At 42.5% G+C, this 26263-nt stretch overlaps 1 protein-coding gene across 2 annotated transcripts in view; it reads right to left on the bottom strand.

The window, feature by feature from the left end:
- Window positions 1-26263, bottom strand: part of SH3KBP1 (SH3 domain containing kinase binding protein 1) — a 404964-nt gene that overhangs the window by 50331 nt on the left and 328370 nt on the right. For both annotated transcript variants that reach the window (XM_063450212.1, XM_063450216.1), the window contains 2 exons: window positions 19128-19235; window positions 2073-2124 (listed from right to left, as the gene is read on the bottom strand). In XM_063450212.1, coding sequence (XP_063306282.1) covers window positions 2073-2124; window positions 19128-19235 — 160 coding nt within the window. The remainder of the gene's footprint in view (window positions 1-2072; window positions 2125-19127; window positions 19236-26263) is intronic.

Here is a 26263-nt window from a genome sequence, read left to right on the forward strand (position 1 = left end):
TGGCTGAGTCTTGCAAGCTTCGTGTGGTTGCTGATTTCGCCGCTTGTGCCGGTATGGGCGTGGGGGTTACCGTCCCTAGCGAGGACCGGGATGACCCCCGCCGGTCCACAGGGGAGGGTAGCACAGGGCTGCAGTGGGCTTCTGCTCAGCAGCGAGTCCTGTGACGGGGGATCAGTCGTCTCCCCCAGTCCTCAGGCCCTGCCCTGAGTTAGGCCTCATGGTCGGCGTATCGGTGTCGGACTTGTATCGGAGTGTTCAGAATGCTTTTCTGCGTGTGGTTCCGATCTCCATTTGCCGTTAATGCCACTATGTCAGTCGGTAGCCTCACACGTTTGTCCGTTGTCGCAGGGGCTCTCAGCATGTGCGACTGACCATCTTTGCTGTCAGGCCCCTCCCCGATATTGATATTTTTTAATTAAAAGTGAAATGCTATTACTTTGAAAAGGGAATCCCTAATTGTAGTTTTTATAATTTACTGGCTGTTATTTAAAGTGGGTTTAGTCAATTTTTACAAATGAAAACAATTATGTGAAAGTGGACAAAGGCGGTGATCAAATTAGAGCAGAAAGTCTTTATCAGGTGTTTATTGCCTATAGGTGTGCTGAGGGCAAAGGCATTTTCACTTTACTATAATTGTTAATAGCCCACACCCACCTAGCATTGGTGAGGGATGGCTTGGACACTAGGATGTATATCATGCATTTATTAATCAATAAAATTGAACAACTTAAAATCACTTGTATAATGTTTCAGTTGCTTAATTACTGATAGGATACAACCAGTGAACAAGGCTTTCTGTCAGCTGCAGTGAGGTCATAATGTCTCAACCAGCCCAAGTCAAAATCCAGGGTTCTCAAATGCCTGTAGAATTGGGTGACTAGATTAATTTAATATATTTTACAGTGCTGCATATCATACAGAGGGCACAGGTATCAACACTGGTGTTAAGCACAGGAATAATTTTATCAAGATCATTTTCTCACGTGTGCCTTTAAGTACTGAGTCAATTCAGTTCTGTTAGTCTCCCATGGGTGTTGACATCTATATAAATCTGTAGAGATTGGGTGTGAGTCAGTTTATTGCAAAAGGAATATTATTTGCACAATTAGACCTACAGGGTTAAGTAGTAAATGACCCAGTATGAGTATAGTCACGTGGATGTTAGCCAACACTGAAAGTCATGATGTAAAAGTTGGAAGCTTTTCAGACTCGTAAGCAAGATCTCTTACAGTGTCATTAATGGGAAACTATAGTGCTAGGAAAACAAACTTGCTGTCCAAGCATTAGAGCTCCCTATATTTCCCCCCCTCCCTCGCAGCCATCCCCTCCCTCGCAGCCATCTCCCCCCCTCCCCCCGTGGTGCAGAAGGTGTTCAAAATCCCTTTATCATTTACCTTATTTCAGCTTCACAATCGCATTAGGGCTTCCCCCATAGGATAGCATTGTATAATGCAGGCTTCCCCAAACTCCGGCCCTCCAGATGTTGCTGAACTACAACTTCCATGATTCTATGAATGAAATGGACAGGCTGATAATCATTGGAGTTGTAGTTCAGCAACATCTGGAGGGCCAGAGTTTAGGGAAGCCTGGTATAATGCTTCCCTATGGGGTTTCGGATGACACTGGATGTCCTCATGCCAACAGGAAGTCCCTCTAGTGGCTATCTGGTAGACAGCCACTCGAGGAGGAGTTAACCCTCCAAGGCAATTATTGCAGTGTATCAATAACTGCAGTAAATACAATTGCAGGGTTACTGGGACACTGCACTCAAACCATTTCAATGAGCTGAAGTGGTCTGGGTGCCTATTAAATTAAAAGAGAATAAGATAGATACAAGTTCTTGCATTTGGAGTGGGAAAGGATGTGGCAGATCTCTAGCCACTTTTAAATCTGCCCACCCCTTGTGGGTAGTGATGCACCCCAATATTTTATGGGATGTCTTGCCTCAGGTATAGTCCGTTTTCCTGCCCCTGCAGGAAAACTAAAGGGAGCTCTCTCGGTAATCACAAATGCTAAGATATGCATATGTACAAATGTATGTGATTTTAATACAGTTCCTATTTTATACTTACTCGTTCCTGACTTGTTGACAGGAGCTGATGGAGGTGGCGGTTTCTTAGGTCTCTGTGAATAAGATAAACCAGTATAATTGTAATGTAAAATCTATAATCTATATTTAAAGTGCCATATATTCAGAGACAGCATCAAATCTAAAACAGCTACATAAAATAAAGGCGATCACAAGTATTATGGCATGCCTATCTTATAACGATTAATAATATAAACAGTGAGGGGAAAAAGTATTTGACCCCCTGCTAATTTTGAACATTTGCCCACTGACAAAGAAATGATCAGTCTATAATTTTAATGGCAGGTGTATTTTAACAGTGAGAGACAGAATAAAAAAAAAGAAAAAAAAAGAAAAACGTGTCAAAAAAGTTCTAAATTGATTTGCATGTCAATGAGTGAAATAAGTATTTCATCCCCTATCAATCAGCAAAATTTCTGGCTCCTAGGTGTCTTTTATACAGGTAACGAGCTGAGATTAGGAGCACTCACTTTAAGGGAGTGCTCCTAATCTCAGCTTCTTACCTGTATAAAAGACATCTGTCCACCGAAGCAATCAATCAATCAGAATCCAAACTCTCCACCATGGCCAAGACCAAAGAGCTGTCCAAGGATGTCAGGGACAAGATTGTAGACGTACACAAGGTTGGAATGGGATACAAGACCATCGCCAAGCAGCTTGGTGAGAAGGTGACAACAGTTGGTGCGTTTATTCGCAAATGGAAGAAACACAAAATAACTGTCAGTCTCCCTTGGTCTGGTGCTCCACGCAAGATCTCACCTCGTGGAGTTTTAATGATCATGAGAAAGGTGAAGAATCAGCCCAGAACTACACGGGAGGATGTTGTTAATGATCTCAAGGCAGCTGGGACCATAGTCACCAAGAAAACAATTGGTAACACACTACGCCGTGAAGGACTGAAATCCTGCAGCGCCTGCAAGATGCCCCTGCTCAAGAAAGCACATGTACAGGCCTCTCTGAAGTTTGCCAATGAACATCTGCATGATTCAAAGGAGAACTGGGTGAAAGTGTTGTGGTCAGATGAGTCCAAAATCAAGCTCTTTGGCATCAACTCAACTCGCCGTGTTTGGAGTAGGAGAAATGCTGCCTATGACCCCAAGAACACCATCCCCCACCGTCAAACATGGAGGTGGAAACATTATGCTTTGGGGTTGTTTTTATGCTAAGGAGTCAAGACAACTGCACCGCATCAAAGGGACGATGGGCGGGGCCATGTATTGTCAAATCTTGGGTGAGAACCTCTTACCCTCAGCCAGGGCATTGAAAATGGGTCGTGGGTGGATATTCCAGCATGACAATGACCCAAAACACACAGCCAAGGCAACCAAGGGAGTAGCTGAAAAAGAAGCACATTCAGGTCCTCGAGTGGCCTAGCCAGTCTCCAGACCTTAATCCCATAGAAAATCTGTGAAGGGACTGAAGGTTCGAGTTGCCAAACATAAGCCTCGAAAAATTCATGATTTGGAGAGGATCTGCAAAGAGGAGTGGGACAAAATCCCTCCTGAGATGTGTGCAAACCTGGTGGCCAACTATAAGAAACGTCTGACCGCTGTGATTGCCCACATGGGTTTTGCCACCAAGTATTAAGTCGAAGGGGTCAAATACTTATTTCACTCATTGACATGCAAATTAATTTATAACTTTTTTGACATGCGTTTTTCTGGATTTTCTTTTTTGTTATTCTGTCTCTCACTTTTAAAATACACCTACCATTAAAATTATAGACTGATCATTTTTTTGTCAGTGGACAAACGTTCAAAATCAGCAGGGGATCAAATACTTTTTACCCTAACTGTAGTAGACCAGTGGATGATGGTAGCCAAAATGGCAGCAAACATATACATCACAAATTATTTATTCATAGAAAAAAATATTTTATGTGCTATAAATATGGCTTACAAATAGTCATACAGTCAACAGAACAGTAAGCTAATTTGTTGACTGCAAGTGTGCTAGGTTCAGATATCTAGCTGTTATTTTAAGATTTTTATTGTTATATGCACACCCTAGTCAACTGCACATATTTATCACATTATTATCTATATAAGCATACTTTTTATATGACACTAACGTAAAGGAGGTGTATATTTAGTGTAGAAGTATTACAGACATTATAATCAGTGATACTATATATATATATTGACACATTAGAACAGGAGGTACATGACCTTCACAACATTTGGAGGATATTTAATTGCTTTTCATTCTCCCCTAACAAACTTTTGGTTTTAATTACGCAGAGAACGCCTATCACAATACACTTCTGGTGAAATCCAAGTGCGAAATTAAACTCTGGATTTATATAGTACTGGCAAATTTTACTCACATATAGCCTTAATGCTCAGCAATGTTGAAAATAACACACTTTAGCAGAATTGTTTCCAATATCCAAGTGGGTAATAATCCTTCTTTACTTTACTCCAGGTGAGATTTCATATAGCACAATGGTGTTAGAAGATGAAATATGGGAGAAGAAGTCAGAAACCTCACCCTAGCATGATAGTGATAGTGACCGTCGGAATACAAGTAGGAATAATAACACTAAAACTTGACTCTCTCCAGTAAACATTTGCTACAGAATCTGATGCGAACATTTCTTACAGCACTGTGTGAAACAGCTTGAAATATTAGCAATTAAAGTGGTGCTGGTCCCATCTTTGCTGCTATAACAGCCACCACTCTTCTGGATAGACTTGCCACTTACACTGGAACATTAATGTGTGCATTTGCGTCCATTCAGCCCCAAAAGCATTAGTGAGGGCCACCATGATTTAAGCTTTGCGTAAAGGGACATTTCAAGCACAATAGCCACAACCTCTTACCTGGGGTCTGCAGGGCGCTGTTCCCTACCTGTCTTGTTCTGCTATGAGGGCTGTGCAGGGCCAGCTCGTTGGCTGAGACTGTCAGCTGATCACTATCACTTTAATCAATGAGCTAAGCTGTAGAAAGGTAAGAGGCAGCGCTGGGTGCACCCCAGTTAAGAACTCAGAAGCAATGCACTGTAGTGGTTATGGTGCTTTATTCGTTCTTTTAAACTCTGCAATGCAATTCATCTCAAAAATGTTCAAATTGTTTGCGGTCAGTTCCCTTTGCAGACAAGGTCTTCCATAATGATCAGACTATTTTTCTGTGAACATATTTTGTGCATGAGGGAATTTTCATGCTGAAACTGTTTGTCCCCAACATTTTCCAGATGGTTCTTCACTTTCAAGCTCATGGGAAAAATTTGGGGACATTCTAGTTCTTCACTTTCTAGTTCATGGGGAAAATTTGGGAACATTCTAGATTCTAGAATGTCATTGCTGAAGCTTTAAGTTGTAATTCCACTCAAACTAAGGTGTTTAGAACATGAATAGCAATGACATTTTTTTCCTCCTCCAATGAACTTTAAGTAGGCACTGTTCAGTCAGGCATCTAGAGGTCTTCATTGGACTTATTCCCCACTATGCCAATCGTAATGGGTTCACGTGTAACAAGCTGACTCATGGTGTTATGAATAGGCTTTAGTGCAGTTGTTTGGTCACGGAAAACCATTTCATAAAGCTCCCAACATTTTGCAGAAATTATCCATCGACCATCGGTTTCTATGAACTTTGTAGTGAGTGCTGCTTCCAAATCTAGCAATTTTACACATGCTGCATACTTCCATTAGGTGAGTTTTTTTGTGGCCTACCACTTCATGACTGAGTCCTCACAGCTGACCATTGAAGCTTAAGCCAGGCACAAGTTTTGGAAAAGGGGTCCTCCTAAGATTTCAGCAAGGACCATGAAAATCGTACACTCTTATACTATAACAAGAACCACTAATGGGAATATGCTCATACAGTCAGGTCCATAAATATTGGGACATCGACACAATTTGAAATGAAATGAACAAGATGTGCTTTAACTGCAGACTTTCAGCTTTAATTTGAGGGTATTTACATCCAAATCAGGTGAACGGTGTAGGAATTACAACAGTTTGTATATGTGCCTCCCACTTTTCAAGGGACCAAAAGTAATGGGACAATTGGCTTCTCAGCTGTTCCATGGCCAGGTGTGTGTTATTCCCTCATTATCCAATTTACAAGGAGCAGATAAAAGGTCCAGAGTTCATTTCAAGTGTGCTATTTGCATTTGGAATCTGTTACTGTCAACTCTCAATATGAGATCCAAAGAGCTGTCACTATCAGTGAAGCAAGCCATTAGGCTGAAAAAACAAAACAAACCCATCAGAGAGATAGTAAAAACATTAGGTGTGGCCAAATCAACTGTTTGGAACATCCTTAAAAAGAAAGAATGCACCGGTGAGCTCAGCAACACCAAAAGACCTGGAAGACCACGGAAAACAACTGTGGTGGATGACTGAAGAATTCTTTCCCTGGTGAAGAAAACACCCTTCACAACAGTTGGCCAGATCAAGAACACTCTCCAGGAGGTAGGTGCATGTGTGTCAACGTCAACAATCAAGAGAAGACTTCACCAGAGTGAATACAGAGGGTTCACCACAAGATGTAACACATTGGTGAGCCTCAAAAACAGGAAGGCCAGATTAGAGTTTGCCAAAAAACATCTAAAAAAGCCTTCACAGTTCTGGAACAACATCCTATGGACAGATGAGACCAAGATCAACTTGTACCAGAGTGATGGGAAGAGAAGACTATGGAGAAGGAAAGGAACTGCTCATGATCCAAAGCATACCACCTCATCAGTGAAGCATGGTGGTGGTAGTGTCATGGCGTGGGCATGTATGGCTGCCAACGGAACTGGTTCTCTTGTATTTATTGATGATGTAACTGCTGACAAAAGCAGCAGGATGAATTCTGAAGTGTTTCGGGCAATATTTTCTGCTCATATTCAGCCAAATGCTTCAGAACTCATTGGACGGCGCTCCACAGTGCAGATGGACAATGACCCGAAGCATACTGCAAAAGCAACCAAATAGTTTTTTAAGGGAAAGAAGTGGAATGTTATGCAATGGCCAAGTCAATCACCTGACCTGAATCTGATTCACTTGATGAAGACAAAACTGAAGGGAAAATGCCCCAAGAACAAGCAGGAACTGAAGACAGTTGCAGTAGAGGCCTGGCAGAGCATCACCAGGGATGAAACCCAGCGTCTGGTGATGTCTATGCGTTCCAGACTTCAGGCTGTAATTGACTGCAAAGGATTTGCAACCATTCATTAAAAGGTGAAAGTTTGATTTATGACTGTTAATCTGTCTTATTACTTTTGGTCCCTTAAAAATTGGTAGCCACATATACAAACTGTTGTAATTCCTACACCATTCACCTGATTTGGATGTAAATACCCTCAAATTAAAGATGAAAGTCTGCAGTTAAAGCACCTCTTGTTTGTTTCATTTCAAATCCATTGTGTTGATGTATAGAGCCAAAAAGATTATATTGTGTCGATGTCCCAATATTTATGGACCTGACTGTATAATATATCTGTAGCATGCAAACCCAATCAGAGTAATAAAGTTATTTTCCACAGAAAACTTTAAAAAATATGGGTGGCTCTAACCATCAGGTGAATTTTAACATTCACGATGTATAAGAAAATGAATCTCTACATGATTCTGTTTTAATCCATAAATACACATCAAATGCAGAACCTTCTAAAACATTCATGAGCCTTACTTTACACACCTAATGTATTTTCTGATGGAGAAATCTTTGCAGGTGCTTATTTAGAGTGCATATAATCTTCTGTAATGATTACAATCACATGATCTTCTAGTTGAAAGGAAGCTTATCTGTATTTAGTTTAGCATGTACTGTAAAATGCATTGCTCTTTATTCACTAATACCCTGTTTGACCTTTAAAATTGATTGAAAAACTCATGAGCAATAAGTGGGTCTCGATGTTTCCCAGTCCAATAATTATAACATTGGCAGTATTTTTCTCCCAATAGTTCTGCTGCACTCAGGCACTGAGATATTCAATTAAACACCAAGGAGTTAACTATGCAGTACAATTGGCCCTAAACATAAAAATAAAAATAACAGTAGTTCAAACAAGGATGTGATTAACTGTAATGCCCTGCAATGATATAGTCTCATTAGTCATGGTAAAGTTCTGGATGCTATATTTTTGTTGAGAACAATAAAACATGGGAATTTATTTGCTCTAACAAGAATTGCAGCATTATTAAAACATAATTTTCTCTTCTAATAACATTATAATTAAAGGGACACTATAGTCACCATAACAACTACAGCTTAAGGCATTTGTTATGGTGAGTAGAATCATCCCCTTCAGGCTTTTTGTAGTAAACACAGTTTTTTTCAGAGAAAAGGCGATTATTGCATTACAGTCTAGGGACACCTCCAGTGGCCACTCATCAGATGGCTACTAGATGTGCTTCCTGGGGCAGTGCTGCATAGTGTGACTAACATTCAGTGTCTCCACCCTCTGGCCCAAGAGACGCACTCCTGGTCTACCCTGCCACATACCTCTACAACTAACTCAGCTGCGTGAGCTCATCCTCCAGCGAGGACACGTACGTCAGCCACGGTCACGATATATTAATCAATTTCTCAGTCCCGTCAGCAGCAGTCCGCTCCGCTGTGGCCCTGATCTCCTCTACCTTCTCCACCCAGTCGCCAAAGCAGGAGCAGAAAATTGCTTCCAGTGGGCTGGGATTCGCACTCGAGCCACAGTAAGCAAATGTCTTAACAGGGAGCACTTGGATTAAAAGATTGGGCCATGGTGTAGGACAAGAGAAATGTCAGTGGATCGAAATCTATTGTCTCACCTGAGGCTTAAATCAAAGCTGTGTGTTCCTGACTCCAGAAAGGCTGCAGTTTCCTACAGCTCCACCATAACACCCATTGTACACCCACTGATGGCGCTATATAAATAATAAAATAATAATAATAATATGTAGCATCGTGCCCTATCCTCTCCGCATTGCCAGCATCTGTCTGATAGAGCAGGAGAGATCCTGTGCAACCGGTCAGGCGTCATGTACCATCTTGTACGAATGTTATAGTTAGTTTTCTGCAATTTTAAATTGGGCAACCACTGATGCATCAGTTTCATGATTTTAGACCACTGACTATCAGACAGGGATATCCACAACTCCTCTCTGCGACCAACATCATGGGGGGAAGCTAGCACCCACCAACAGGAGTTGACATAATACAGAGATGAGCACCTGCAAGTTAAAGAATTTGTCTCCGCTCTCTACCTCTTTCATTGAAGCCCTCCCACTTCCCTTTACCATCTGTTATTTAAATGTTCCTTCCAGGGACGTTTTAGCCGCGAGGCAAACAAGGCATTTGCGGCTAACTGACATGCTTGGCAGGCTGATGGGCCGCCCGCAGAGTGAGGCTGGGAGCCGGAATATGACGTCAGTGTGTGTCTGTTAGTGTGTGTGTGTCTGTTAGTGTGTGTGTCTGTTAGTGAGTGTGAGTGTGTTTGCCTGTTAGTGTGTGTCTGTTAGTGAGTGTGTGTTTGTCTGTTAGTAAGTGTGTGTCTGTTAGTGTGTGTGAGTGTGTTTGCCTGTTAGTGAGTGTGTGTTTGTCTGTTAGTGAGTGAGTCTGTGTGTGTCTGTAAGTGAGTATGTGTTTCTGTCAGTGAAAGTGTGTGTGTATTTAGAATGCGGGGAAGGGGGGAAGGGTTGGGTGGGGGTGGCGCGTGGGGTGCCTAGGTTTTGTCCTGCCTAGGGCAGCACAAAACCAGGATAGACCACTGGTTCCTTCTCTCCCATTACTGGTTCAAAGTGTGTATATGGAGATGATTAAATGGGCCAATCAGATGCTTCTCTAAAAGAAGCACTTTAAGAAACACTTGACTGGAACTCATGACGGCTCCAGTGATGTCAAAAGGCAAGTGGGAGGATCGTTCGGGGCTGGATTTCAGGTACGTTTTAGTTTAGTTGTATGTTTAATTTTACAAAATAGAGATATTTAATTTTAAATTAGGATTGCCTATAGAGTAATGCTAAATAGGGTATTATGCATAGAAAACCACATGTTAAAAAAGAGTTGTAGTAGCCCTTGAACTGGCAGCTATCATACCGCCATATATTTCAAACTACAAAAAGTTGTTTGCATAGTGTGAGGAGGGGTTCCATTCAGCCTTCCTTTTAAGAGATGCACTAGCTGAGAAAGTTGGTGCTCTGCAAATGTTAGCCCATATGTACTCATTATTGCTATGAAACTGGATAATCCAAAACAGTAATGTTGAATCATAAAATCAGTATTGTTATTTGTATAGTATGGTGTTTGTTTTGCTTTCCTATTCCTGGAGAGCACAGTTTGTACTTACTATACATGATACTATTGTGTATAGAACAAGACATTCTATTGCCTTAAATTACACTTTCTGTTCTTTAAAGATTGCTGTTAGGGGGGCGGAGCTTAACCACCGAGCTGTGCAGACGTGCCTGGCACGAGCTCCTGCCAAGCGGGCATATTCTGGGGCAAAAGCAGCAGCTACTTAGCCCAAAACTACCCAGGGGTGCGCCACCCACATCGGGGGTGCCCCCAGGAATCCAACGACACCACCCCAGGGCCCGACGAGGCCGGAACGACGGAGACACAAATGCGGCCTACAGAAGCCGAAACCGAGGCGAGGCGGCTGCCCACCTCGGTGAGAGAGCCTTCAAGCGACAGCTCTACAAATCACCCCCCCCCCCCTTTGGACCGGCGGGGGAGATCCCGGTCCCCACTGGTCACAATGGCCAGGAAGGAAATCGAGTGATCCAGCCAAGAGCAACACTGGGGCAACTGACCCACGTGGTGGTACCAAGATGGCCACACAGCACAAGCACACAGACCGGAATACTTGCACCCAACCACCCGGGTCTCCTCTGGAGACTTTTGACTACCTGTGCACTAGCTTCAGGGACATCCTGCGGAACAGAGGAGCAACATACCGCCAGGCGGAGGCAATGGTAGCCGCTTGGATCCGGCCGACTGCAAGACGCAGTCAATATAGACAAACACCACGGGCATCCAAGATGGCGGTCCGGCAATACAGACACCAGCGGGCCCAGAGCGGGAAAAAGGCAGCAGGCAAATCGGGTGCACCCTCCCTCTCACAGGCTAAAATCCCCGGGACAACAAAGCACAGGACACAGCCAAGCATTTCTCCTGACCAGCGGCTCGGCACCCAACAACACGGGGACCAACTCTGCACAAAGAGTGTCACAACACAAGTGACCCAGCACCTGCAGCAAACTCACAAGATGGCGCAGGGAACCACTGATACACCTCCAGAACGCTCAAGGTACCAGCCGAAAGCCGGAATTGGATAAACTCCCCCCCCTGATCTGGGGCCCCAGAGACTGACACCTCCAACCACCGAGGTTATAGCAACGACCCAAGATTGACTTTCCTATAATACTGCCCACCTCCTTGCCTTTTAATATAGCGAGCATTACCCCCCATCCCTACACAACCCCTTTAGTGCCTCACCAGTGGGGCAGCAATGTATATGTCCTCTCACCACAACAGGTTAGCTAATGATAACACATTATGGCATTTGCATAGTCTCACTAGACGAAGTAGGGACTGGCCTGCTAGCTCTTATTGCTTTAAAAGATATGCATGACACTATTACAACATCGCTAGACATGCTTACCTAAGACAGGACCAAACACTTCCTATCTGCCTATCGTTTTGTTCAAACATGTTCTAAAATGTTACGCACGCCACAGACAAAATATATGCTGACAAGTTGAAACGTTATGTATACCCACTGTCTTTACTCTTACTCTAACTGAATCCAAAAATGTGCTGACCACTCTTACGCCACGTTATTTGTACTATACCTGTTACTATAAAGCTTGTGTATGCTATTGTGGCCGAACAAGCCCTTTGTTACCTTATGCACAATAAAAATAAAGAATTTAAAAAAAAAAAGATTGCTGTTAGATATATTTGCTGTGTATTACATGCCTGAAGGCTGTATTATTCAATCTACTAACATCAAATTTCACACCAGCTACAAACACCATTGTTTCCTGGCTCTGTTTACTTATTTTCTTCTAAGAACACAGAGTTGACCTAATCTGTTGCCTCTAGCACTTAATTTACTGTGAGAGCCAATGCTTTATTCATTAGGCATTATCACCGGCTGGCTTGTAACCACTCAACAAACACAAGAGGATTTTGAATCAACATGGGCAAGATTTGCAAATTTCCATGGCTATTGTAAACCGTCTGTACTACTCAATGAAACACTTTTCAGATGATTGTACAGGTTCACATAAGGAAGTATAATTAATAATGCTAGAAGTGGGATTTCAAAACCCTTGTTATAGCAGTAAAAAGCATTCGTACTCAAAGGCTTCCAGCAATATATCAATGCCACACTCAACATAAAATTATCGTATACCCAAAATTTAACACTTTTTAAAATAATTGCTTAAACGGATATACCTGGATGGAAATTGCTTCCAAATTATTAACATCTTGCATGCATTTATCTCTGTAGTAGTATGTGGCCTTTTTTTTTATCAAGGCATTGCCACAAAATCGCTGCCCAAAAATCGTGAGAAAGCTGCAATTTGAATCTGTTGTCATTTTAACTTAGCCTTGTAGTTGCTGTGATGAAGAGCAGGAGAACCCCCTGTAGGAAGATTTTCCTGCTCTCCCCTTCTCAGCAATGTAAAGGCATATACCTCTATTTGCTCATTTCCATGACTGTCAGGAAAAAAGCAGCCAATACGCATTGTTATACCAACAGCTGGCTTTTCCATTCCTGTCTTTAAAGTCTGCACACTACCCATGTCTACCAACACAGATAAACAGCCACCAGTCCAAACTGGACAAAAAGACACATTGTCCAATTAATTGCCAGGGCAGTGTGATTTTTCTTTTTCATAGCGAATGAGAAATTTTCCTCTGATCGGGGACTTCATTTCTACCTGTGCTAGGGTTCCCATAAAGTTCACCCCACATTGTTTTTTAGTTAACGGTGACACAGAAATGATTAATTATATATGAGAACTAAATTGCAAATCATCAGTCCAAGGTAGGTGTGTGACTTTAGGGCTTCACATATTTAAGCAAAATAATGGTCACTACTCTATACTTGTCTTACTTGACTTTTCAGGTGCCTGGACCAGCCCCTTGTTGGTCTCTGTGACACTGCTCTCTCTTGATCCACTGTAATCTTTCCTACAGATCCTTTTCTGTGCCATTTGCTGGTAACTCCTCCTTGCCTCTATCAGTTGGAGTACCTCAAGGCTCTGTCTTGGGTCCTCTACTCTTCTCCATTTATACCTCATCGCTGGGTAAACTTAACAGCTATGGCTTCAAATATCACCTTTATGCTGATGACACTCCGATCTACCTTAATCTTTCTTTTTCTTGCATCAGTGACTGCTTATTTGGTATTTCTTCCTGGTGGCCTCCTGTCACCTAAAGATCAATATGTCCAAGGCTGAGCTCCTTCTAACTTCTCTAGCTCTATTATGATTTCTGACTTTTTCTATCTCTGATGAAGGCATCACTCAGAGTTAAACTTGACTCAATCTCTCCTTCATCCCTCACATCCAAATGATTACTTCATCTACCGCAACCACCAAAACAATATTTCCAAAAATGTGCCCTTTACAGAGTGCTCATTCATTCCCTTGTAATTTCTCGTCTGACTTCTACAATAACCTATTAATTGGCCTCTCTCCCGCCTCTCCACTCTTCAGTATATACTTAATGCCTCTGCCAGACTAATCCACCTTATCCGTTGCTCTGAATGTACTTCACCTCTCTGTGAGTCTCTTTACTGGCACCTTAAATTCAGAATTAAATTCAAGATTCTCACTCTGACCTACAAAGCCCTTACTAATGCTGAACCCCACAGCCTGCCCTCACTAATAAATAAATATTCTTCAGCCTGCCCATTAACCCCTTAACGCCGTTACGACGTTCTATGCCATCACGCTTTAAGTGGGCTTTAAAGCCATTGTGACGGCATAGAACGCCGTAACGGCTTTGAGCCCTGGAGCGCCCGGTATACTTACCTTACCGGCGTTCCGCTTCGGGAGGACTGCCTCACAGCCCAGGCAGCCCCCCCACGGCAAATCAGGCCCCCGGGGGCCATGTGATCGCTCTCAAAGAGCGATCACATGGCCCCCTATAGCTGGCTGTGGATCTGCCAGCAGGGGGACTGTCTAAAATATCAGACAGTCCCCCTGCTGGTGGGATCTGTAAAAAAAATACATTAGACAAGTGTAAAATTAAAATAAATATATTTATATATATATATATATATATATATAATATATGTATATATATTATATATATAATATATATGTATATTATATATATTTAACGTCATACATAGTGTATTTTAATACTAATATAAGTACATATATTAGTATTAAAATACACTTAGAATGACGTTACATATATATAATACACATATATTATATATATATATATAAATACGTATAATTACAATAATAAATAAATAAAATAATAAAATTAATAAATAAAATATTGAAACAAAATTTAATATAAATTATATATACATATGTAATTTCACTCTAACTGTATTTTGTTATTAATATATATATATTGGTAACAAAATACACTTAGAATGACATTCTATATATATATATCTATCTATATATAAAATGCAAATAACCGCAAATATATATATATAGATAAATACATATAATTACATAAAAGATTACATTAGTGGGGGGCGGGGCCTGACCGCCGAGCCGGACGGACGTGGGGCACCTCGGCTCCACGCTGAAACTCACAAATCCTGGCAAAAAACTAACCTTTTCCCTTGAATTGAACATCCAACAGCGATATGCTGGCAAAGGGAACTCGAGGGGATGTCACTATCGGCACTCGTACCACCGGCGCGGCTGACTGCTGGGCAGCTGGGATTGAGGCCTGCCGCGAGGCCCTGACGGGAGAAACGGCCGATCTCCCGCGCTTGTTCCGGCAGGACCTCTCACACGCTCACTGAAGGCCCCGTTTTCCCCCCCCTGTGGGCCAGGGGGGGTCATCCCGGACCCCACCGGAGGGGCAGCGACCACGTTCATCACCTGAGCGGCGACATGTTACATCTCGGACCGCATGGCAAAAGCCAAGATGGCCGCCGCGCCTAATACCAGACGGAGAAAGAGCTCCCATTGAAAGCTACAACTCCCAGCGCTACCAGCGGACCCAAGGGGACTTTATATCTTACTCTGCCTATATAAAGAAGAGCAGTGAACACAGTAAGCAGGCTTTATTTTGCACCCAAGGTTGATGCCGGCAGAAGAATAAAAGCGAACACACCCCTGGCTAGCAAGGACTGCAGCACTTAAGCAACCAGCGGGAAATATAAGGGACTTGCCGACCGACCCAGCGTCACTGCAGGAGCAACTAAGCAGCAGAATATACATATAAATATGTGTGTACTTAAAGCCTCAGCAGAGCACTGAATATAATTTAGCCTAGCATACCCCCTGTATTACTACACTTGTTCTTTGATTTCTTAAACTTACATGGAAGCTAAAACTGGCGAACTCAGTGACTCGCTGCCCCCTGGTGGTCAATCTTAAGCAGCGTGGAGAAATCTGCACCCGACTGTTTCTAACACAAGCCTATAAATTAATGATCGTACTAAGCTTGTATAACCTACCTTTTACTAACGTATGATCTCTAGCCTGTAATGTTCTAAGTCTTACTAAACAATCTATGGTTCAGCCTGTTTCTTTAAATGAAAAAAGTGCAACTGTTTCATATGTCATGACACTGTATGCAGATGTTTGTCCATTATAAGCTTGCGGACGCTGTCGTGGCAATGCAAGCCTGTCTGTTATTCTTTTATTGCACAGTAAAATAAAGAATTTTTAAAAAAAAAGATTACATTAGTATACACGTAGAATTTAAATACCTATAAATGCATATATTTTAAAATTCTATGTGTATATTTAAGTAATCTTTTAACATAATTAGGTGATTTGATTAATTAAAATTTGATTGACATACCTGACAACACAGGGAGAAAGTGCTGAAAATTTAATTCGCAAGCACTATATTTGACCCTGTAACTCTCCAAGACAACATAAAACCTGTACATAGGGGCTACTGTTTTACTCGGGAGACTTTGCTGAACTCAAATATTAGTGTTTCAAATTGGTAAATTGTATTACAACGATGATATTTTAAGTAAAAGTGAAGTTTTTTGCATTTTTTACAAACGAACGGCACTTTTATGGACTATATTATTGTTGTAATATGTTTTACTGTTTTAAAACACTAATATTTGTGTTTAGTGAAGTCTCCCGGGAATAACAGTACCCCCCATGTACAGGTTTCATGGTGTTTTGGAAAGTTAGAGAGTCACATATAAGGCTTGCATTTCATTTTTTTGACATTGAAATTTGCCAGATTGGTTATGTTGCCTTTGAGAGCGTATGGTAGCCCAGGAATGAGAATTACCCCAATGATGGCATACCATTTGCAAAAGTAGACAACCCAAGGTATTGCAAGTGGGGTATGCCCAGTCTTTCTTAGTAGCCACTTAGTCACAAACACTGGCCAAATATTCGTTTTTTGCTTTTTTAACACAAAAACAAATATGAACGCTAACTTTGGCCAGTGTTTGTGACTAAGTTGCTACTAAAAAAGACTAAACATACCCCACTTTCAATACCTTTGGTTGTCTACTTTTTCAAATGGTATGCCATTATGGGGGTAATTCTCATTCCTGGGCTACCACACCGTCTCAAAGGTTACATTACCAATCTGGCAAATTTCTATTTGAAAATGGAACGTTCTATATTTGACCCTGTAACTTTCCAAAACACCATAAAACCTGTTAATGGGGGATACTGTTGTACTCGTGACACATCGCTGATTACAAATATGTGCATTTTTTTGCAGTAAAACCTAACAGTATTATTCACAGCTAAAATGTCAGAAGGAAATACAAATTTAAAAAAAAATCTTATTTTCTCACATTTTTTTAAAATTTTATTCATAATGAATTATGTTCCATATATGAATAGTTAATGATAAATTAAAGCCCTGTTTCTCCTGAACAAAATGATATATAATAAGTGTGGGTGCATATAATATGAAAAAGGGGAACTACGGGTGAACTTGTGTGGCACCAGCCCTCTGGAACGCACTTTCCTGCTCTATCAAACTTTCCCAGAGTCTCTCTTCTTTTTTTTTTTTTTTTTTTTGACATTCTTTATTTGTAGTTTTTCATCATACAAGTATATTGGTAAAGTGAACATCTTTAACTTAGCGGATAATACAGTAATACTTCACTTTAGTCTCCAAACAGGCGTACATATTTACGACATTAGTCAGTAATAATCGCATACAGGGACATTGGTTCGGTTAAAGTTAACAGTTACCGCAATGAGATACATACGTATGACAGTAATACAATATCATGACATGGATAGGCTTACGTAGGGACCTCACGGCCCAGGGGCCGGCGTCCTGGCTCTTAGGTGGATCTACAGTATCCTGACTGTTATGATTTAGTTAAGTTAGGCCACGTATCGCATTGTAAGAGTTTCATTACCCAACAGCCCGATTAAACTTCACTTCAGGCTATGTGCGGGTGCTAGTTAGAACTCTAGGCGGGAACAATAGCAGGTACTTCGGTAAGCAGGCGGGTTTTGTCTAATTTGGCATGTCCCCGTACTCACAAGTTGAAGTTGCGGGCGGAGACAGCGGGGGTGTCATACCTGGGTGGGTGTCATTGTGTCCCCCAATCTGCGTGAGCGTATTCACTACTGATCCCATCTATCGTGTGGTGTATCGAATAACTTCAATGTCTGCTTCCCTTGTCTAGCATAAGTCGTGTCATGACTGTTCACGATTGTTTCCCTGCTGTACTGTCGTAGCGGTCGCTAGCGTTAGGTGTTCATTACTAACCCTCCTTCTATCTCCCTCCATGTCTTTAATTGCTAAGGGCGATGGCAGTGTGAATGTGGTTGACTTTTTGAGTTCATGTGGGAAGTCAGGATCCAGGGATAGGTGGGTTGTCTTTGCGGTCTACGTTCGTGTTGTCCTCTACCTAATCTCATTCAGTTGTAAGTCAGGTGATTGCCAGCTCCCTTCCTGATCCGAGAGGGTATATCGGGATGGCAAGTGCGGTGTAGGTCCGTGTATGTTTGCTATCAGGTGTCTGGGTTATGGTGGGAAGGGGCGTGTTTGGCGGTGTTTGGCAGCATCATGCGGTGGTTGTGAGTGTGTGTCTGATGTTTGCCTATGTCTCATTGTTCTGCCAGTGTCCGTTTTCCTATCATGGTGTGGGTGCTGGTAGCCCCTGTCAGTCTCCGTTAGTTGTAGTCGAACCAGGGCAGTCCCTTCGTCAGGGGTCCCCGCTTATGCCAGTGCGTGGTTGTGTTTTCTAAGGGTGTCCTATGTATCCCGTCTAGCCTCACTAGTCGTTGAAGTCGCTTGTGATGTCTATACTGTGTCCGTCCCTCTTTTCACCTGTCGAGCACCTGTCCGTAGTCATGGTCCGTCTGACGTCAAACTGTCCTGGGTAGGGAAGAAGGAATAAGGAGAGGCGTGGGGGAGTCCCGTCGCAGGTGAGTCTCTCTTCTTTTAATCACTCCCTAAAGATATTAGTATTTAAGGAAGCCTGCCACTCAACTCTGTAACTAGTGCATTCCATGTAACCAAAAAATGCTGTCATCTTACTCTGTATTAACATTATTCAAATTCTTGCAGTGCCCACCCCCTATTTCTCACCCCCTTTATACACCTGGATTGTAAGTTTACATGGGGATAGGGCCCCCATCTCCTCCTGTATTAGTTTGTGAAATTTTGAATTGTCTCTTGGTTATCTTGTGCAGTATCTTTTTACTTGTACCATAAATAAAGTAGAATAAGAAAATAATAAAAAGGTAAATAAACCTAAACTAACTGATGTTTTTCTTTATCAGTTGCCTGACGAGGGAAGAGAATATCATAGTAAGTAAGAATGGACATGTTGGTGTGAGAAATGCGTTCTCCATTCCTCCATGATTTAAAAAGCTGAGTTTACAATAATAATGTGATATTACTATAATAATCAATAGTGAAACTATTAAATGACAAAACAATAATTAAAAAGTACTACTTACATGAATCTCTTTCTCAAAATCAGGAGGAAGTGACTTGACAAAGTTATCTGGAAACACTCCTCTTCTTCCATTGATTTCTCCTTCCCACCATCCTACATCTACGCAATCCTAGGACAAGAGTATTTGTCAGATGTGGGCAGTATGTAAACGTATATTTATTTTTTAACAAGGTTTATTTGTACATTTTTTCTAATTTAATAAAAGATTATTTTGCCTACTGTTATAAAAGAACACAAGATAATGATACATTTGATGAAGTTTCCCCCAGCTGAGTGTAATTAGATTTAGAAGATAATTAATTTTGTAATATGCTTACTCTTTTATCTTGTCACAATTCTATGCCATTTTATTTTATTTAGTGCAGAAATTTTGATTAACCAATTAAGCTTAATTATAAATAAAAAAAAATAAAAATCATCATCTCGCTTGACATATTATTTCCTTGTTACGAGTTATGGTCTCTGTAGAAATTTCCACAGCAATACTCAAAGAAACCGCGTTTCACTTTACAGAAGGAAAACAAAGAAGGTGAGAAAAATAAGAGAGTTGGGTATTATACGGATGAGTGCAAACAGATTTGTAGCGAAGAGAAGGAATTTAGATTTTTTTTTATTCACCCATAAATTATAAATGGAAAATAGTTTGGTACCCCAAACATGAAGATTAGTCAGAACTAAGAGTCAGATAATCAGCAATGTCAAACACAGTGGATAGTTGAAGGAGGATGATGATGAAGAGCATTTACAATGTTGTGTTTGGGCAGATTAAAAAAGAAGAGTATGTTGGCGATGCGGAACTGAACTGGGCACACTCTACCACATCTGGTGGACATGCCCGCGGATCAAACCTTTCTGGCATGATATCCACCAGGTAGTTCTGACGCTCACAGACAACGCCGTAGATCTCACACCAGAACACTACCTACTACATCTGACACCTCCACAGCCCCCTGCCTACAAAAAAATGATCACCCCATATCTGGTAAACGCAGCACGCAGCCTGATCCCAACATTCTGGAAGAAAACCACGACACCAACCCTGACGGACTGGATAACAAGGGTAGAAGCCATAAGGACCATAGAGGAAATGATCTTGACGGCGAAAGGAAGACCCCAGACATACCTGACGACGTGGTTCCACTGGCTACAATGGCTCACCACTAGACAAAACCCGGGACCACGCCCACGACGGATGAACAACGAAGGGTGAGGGCCCACGGACCCCGGGACACACACACCCGGGGACAGGGCACATGAGGACCGAGGCGGCGATACCCGAAGACCTGCAACGAGACCACACAGCACGGGCTGCGCAGAGGGGGGGCCTGGGCGCTGGCGGGACGCGGGGGGCTCGGGCGCCCCGAGGAGAACCCACCCCTAAGCCCTACCCCCTCAGGAACATGACATACCCTCCCACGAAACACAAAGACACAACAAGCACAGACACGCCACCACTGACCCAAGCGGTACCACACGACACACCAGACCTCCCCCTACTGTCCTACCCTCCATTAGACACAAGCGACAACACCACACCCAAGTAGAGAGATGGAGGGAGGACACCCAAGGAACCACCCCGACCCAACTAGTACGACACGCAGTTAACCCGACGGACCCCAATCCGGAGACGGCCTCGAATAGAGAGAAACAACACAAGGACCCCACGACACGGGTTCTGACCACAGACACCACAGACACCCCCACAAGGCAACCACTAGAGACATACCGCTTTACACCTTTACAAAACACGACCTAGGTACATAATATAGCACTCTATCATCGGCTCTTCGACTCCCTCTGGAACGCACGCAGCACTGATCACTATGCAATATACCATAAAACAATATTACCATAGCGACGACACCCCATGAGCCCACACACACCCAAAATACTTGAGAAAGATACAATACCAAATGATACGAAATGTCGACCTCAAAACTCACAGGGATAATTCGTTATAAGCCTCTGCGTAGGCTCAGATTGCAAAACTACAGATGTACCAAAAACGCATCTCAAACCATCTATCAATCCTACCACACTACCCCTGCGTGGGTAAACTGTTCTTTGACAAATGTTAAGCAATGATCTCCATTAGTGAGGCCGCAACCACTACGAAATATATAATAAGTCTCCTCTTGTTTGATTGATTGATGCTATATGCCTCTACGTAGGCACCGATGCACCGTTTTTGCAAACCTGTTACATGTCCTCTAACACTTACCAAGTTCTTATATACTACAATTGTGAACATGTCACACGTTAATATCCGCTCTCCTTAGCTTAACGTACAACTGTTTTACGTATAAATGTCACACTAGTTTAGTTTGGCTATTGGTCTAATCTGGAAGGTTAATCTATTGTAAAACTTATAAAACTGTGCTCACATTAAGCCACAGTATTAATAATTACAGTTATGAGACCTTTTCTTTGACAGCGTTACTGTCAACCTACTCAATGTGTCTAAAATGCGTTAACTGTCATCTTATTATCGGACATAACTTGACTCTGCTTGTTTACTACTTTCAAACAATGTGTGTTTATTTGATGCCTACCCGTTTGACATTCTCATGTCCAAAACAAAAAACATGTTTGTAAAATGTCCATGCCTGTCTAATAAAAACCGTTGGAATGAAAAAAAAGAAAAAGAAGAGTAAACGAATGATAACATCAAAATATGTTGTTTCATCACATTATAGGCAGCAAAACAACTTTAGCTTAATAACATTTTGATGTATATATCAGGCCTCTGCACTCTTACTGCTCTAGTCTCAAATCTGACATTTAGGGGTATAGTGTATTCCTGACATTATAGTTCTAAATCCCCCTTACCTCTTGTTAGAAAGGTGATTTACTCACCTTTTTCCAGAGCAGCGCAGGGCCCCTCGAGCCTGGCCCCGCCCCCAATCTTTCTTGACTGATATCATTAGAATTGAAAATTACCATACTTCTCAAAGGAAAGCATTTTATTAGCTGAGATCGTCAATTCTGATTATCTCAGCCAGGGAGGTGGGGCAGGAGCAGAGCCAAACGCCACCATGGCCAATCAGCATCCCCTCACAGAGAGGCACTGAACCAATGCATCTTTATGGGGAAAGTGCAGCATGAACACTGTGCAGCACTGACCCAGGACAGCCACTAGAGTTCCTCTCTGTAAAGGCAGCGTTTACATGTAAAGGTCTGCAGGTACTGACTCTACTCATCCGAACATTAAATTAAACAGAATGTGCCGTAAAGGAAGTGTAAACATCAAATCTCTCTTTAAAGGAAGTGTTTAGGAAGGCTAAGTAAGTCACAATCAGGGAGGTGTGACTAGGGCTGTGATTTAAAGGAACACTATAGTCACCAGAACAACTACAGTTGCAAGAAAAAGTATGTGAACCCTTTGGAATGATATGGATTTCTGTACAAATTGGTCATAAAATGTGATCTGATCATCATCTAAGTTACAACAATAGACAATCACAGTCTGCTTAAACTAATAACACAAAGAATGAAATGTTGCCATGTTTTATTGAACACACCATGTAAACATTCACAGTGCAGGTGGAAAAAGTATGTGAACCCCTAGACTAATGACATCTCCAAGAACTAATTGGAGTGAGATGTCATCCAACTGGGGCAGGGCCGGGCGGCCATGCCAGCAGGCTGCAAGTCACTATGGCTCCAGGGAAACTCGACGAATAATGGGTAAAAACCCATCAAAATCAGCTTGGAAGTGCGTGATACCTGACCCTGGAGTGTCCCGGTGCAGCTGGAGCACCTGATATCGGGTGGACCGGGTCCCGGTGAGATGCTCCGGGGCTGGGGAGACTGAGGCCTACCCTGGAAGGGAGCGGGGTGGACGGCCGCCGCCTCACTTTCCGTCCCGGCAAATACCGAGACCTATGACAAATCTGGGGCCCCCGGCCTCGCTTACCCCCCCTTTGGGCCGGCGGGGGTTATCCCGGCCCCCACCGGGCAGACACCACCTCGGCAGTGCTTCTGGGCGACTAGCTGCCGACAGCCACCACACGGCCCCCACAAAATGGCCGACAGCGATGCACCTATCGGTACACCGCTGAGGGAAGCTCCCACAACACTCAGCCAGGGCTATGACCACCCATGGCATTTACCAGCAGTCATGACGGGGCGACAGCGGAGACCTGCCATTCTGCTGAACAGTCACCCCACAAGCAGACTTACACACCAGCAGAGGACCCAGCGCTTACCTGCACTGAGCGTGCCCCACTGGAGCTCTCGAGACCTCCAGTGCCCCCAAGCGACCAGCTCATTACAGCGTTAGCTACATCTGGGTACTGCAACCCATAAAGCAACTTACCAGCACTCACAAACCAGCTGGGTACATAGCCGAGGAGGTCCGCAGACACTTTAACCCACAGAGGGTCCCACAGCTGCAAAGGACGCAGAGATGCTCTATGAGGAACATCTGGGTGCCGGAGAAAAGGACACTGCTCAACACCATCCCTAACACTAAAGCGACAGGTACCCCAGCTCCATGTGATAGATGGCAATTAAAGCAAAAGCTGCTAGACCCGCTGCTGACAGCCCCACTAACAGAAACCCTGGCTGTGAACACCTCCAAATGGATACATCTACTACTGATACTTAGTGCAGTTAATAACCGAATATTCCATCACCTGCCTGGTGGCAACTGTTTGACTTACCTGAGTAATCCTTCTTAGATAAGCTGTTAATACAGGTGAACATCTGTCTACTCACCTGCCTCATTGGCCTTGGGTCTTAAGCTGAGCCCTAATAACCACCTAGCCTAAATTAAGGGGGCAGCCCAAGCCGGTTTAGAACCTGCATTAGACCTAATCACTCTTATAAAGCAACATAAACAGACAAGACAAGCGACCTCACAGTCTAACTGTAATGGCAACAGCTCAGGTCTTGTACTACATAACTTAGATGGGTACAGAAATGTCATGCATAATGCACCCATACTACGTCAGTATTATTATTACTCATGTTATATCACTACTTATTTCTATTTTAAATATAAAATAAACATGTGTCTCTGCGTATCCCAATGTAAATGTTATTGATATAAGCTAATGAAATGCCTTTGGGGTACCACAAGCATGTCTGTTAAGCTTACAAGCATGAAAAAAAAAAAGAATTAAAAAAAAAAAAAAGATGTCATCCAACTGGAGTCCAATCAATGAGATGAGATTGGAGGTGTTGGTTACAGCTGCCCTGCCCTATAAAAAACACACATCAGTTCTGGGTTTGCTTTTCACAAGAAGCATTGCCTGATGTGAATGATGCCTCGCACAAAAGAGCTCTCAGAAGACCTACGATTAAGAATTGTTGACTTGCATAAAGCTGGAAAGGGTTATAAAAGTATCTCCAAAAGCCCTGCTGTTCATCAGTCCACGGTAAGACAACTTGAAAGTTCAGCACTGCTGCTACTCTCCCTAGGAGTGGCCGTCCTGTAAAGATGACTGCAAGAGCACAGCGCAGACTGCTCAATGAGGCGAAGAAGAATCCTAGAATGTCAGCTAAAGACTTACAAAAGTCACTGGCAAATGCTAACATCCCTGTTAGCGAATCTACAATACGTAAAACACTAAACAAGAATGGATTTCATGGGAGGATCCCACAGAGGAAGCCACTGCTGTCCAAACAAAACATTGCTGCATGTTTACAGTTTGCACAAGAGCACCTGGATGTTCCACAGCAGTACTGGCAAAATATTCTGTGGATAGATGAAACCAAAGTTGAGTTGTTTGGAAGAAACACACAACACTATGTGTGGTGAAAAAGAGGCACAGCACACCAACATCAAAACCTCATCCCAACTGTGAATGGTGGTGGGGGCATCATGGTTTGGGGCTGCTTTGCTGCGTCAGGGCCTGGACGGATTGCTATCATCGAAGGAAAAATGAATTCCCAAGTTTATCAAGACATTTTGCAGGAGAACTTAAGGCCATCTGTCTACCAGCTGAAGCTCAACAGAAGATGGGTGTTGCAACAGAACAATGACCCAAAGCACAGAAGTAAATCAACAACAGAATGGCTTAAACAGAAGAAAATACGCCTTCTGGAGTGGCCCAGTCAGAGTCCTGACCTCAACCAGATTGAGATGCTGTGGCATGACCTCAAGAAAGCGATTCACACCAGACATCCCAAGAATATTGCTGAACTGAAACAGTTCTGTAAAGAGGAATGGTCAAGAATTACTCCTGACCGTTGTGCACGTCTGATTTGCAACTACAGGAAACTTTTGGTTGAAGTTATTGATCCCAAAGGAGGTTCAACCAGTTATTAAATCCAAGGGTTCACATACTTTTTCCACCTGCACTGTGAATGTTTACATGGTGTGTTCAATAAAAACATGGCAACATTTCATTCTTTGTGTTTTATTAGTTTAAGCAGACTGTGATTGTTTATTGTTGTGACTTAGATGATGATCAGATCACATTTTTTTATTTTTATAAATTCTTTATTTGTGAAATTTTGAAGTTTCATCGGGGGAAGGGTACAGAAAAAAATGGGGAGGGTGTTACATAGTTCGTAGACCAAAGTTATACAGAGCGTTACATTCAGGTTGTTCTAGTACCATTATGTCTTTGGCATCAATAGCGAATAGTTGTATACAGAATATCGGCTTTGTTGTTGCACTGGTCGCTGGTTTCGGTCTAGCGGTAGGGGGGATTGTACAGAGCAGGGACGGGGGGTGGTGGAGTCTCCCGTCTGGAGTTGGTGCTGTGGGATTTCGAGTCTGTACGTCTTCGGTTGTGTGATCAGATCACATTTTATGACCAATTTGTGCAGAAATCCATATCATTCCAAAGGGTTCACATACTTTTTCTGGCAACTGTAGTTGTTCTGGTGACTATAGTGTTCCTTTAAATCACAGCCCTAGTCACACCTCCCTGATTGTGACTTACTTAGCCTTCCTAAACACTTCCTTTAAAGAGAGATTTGATGTTTACACTTCCTTTACGGCACATTCTGTTTAATTTAGAACGTCTTATCTTCTGATCTGTTAATAGCGTTTGAGACCCTGGAGGAACCTCCTGTATGTGTTTAAAATTCAATTTACAGAGCAAGCAAAGTGAGTCACAGCCAGGGATGGTGTGGCTAGGGCTGCATGAACAGAAACATAAGCGATTTAACTCCTTAACAACA

Source organism: Pelobates fuscus, chromosome 1 (assembly GCF_036172605.1).
Source record: "Pelobates fuscus isolate aPelFus1 chromosome 1, aPelFus1.pri, whole genome shotgun sequence".
Taxonomy (NCBI): domain Eukaryota; kingdom Metazoa; phylum Chordata; class Amphibia; order Anura; family Pelobatidae; genus Pelobates; species Pelobates fuscus.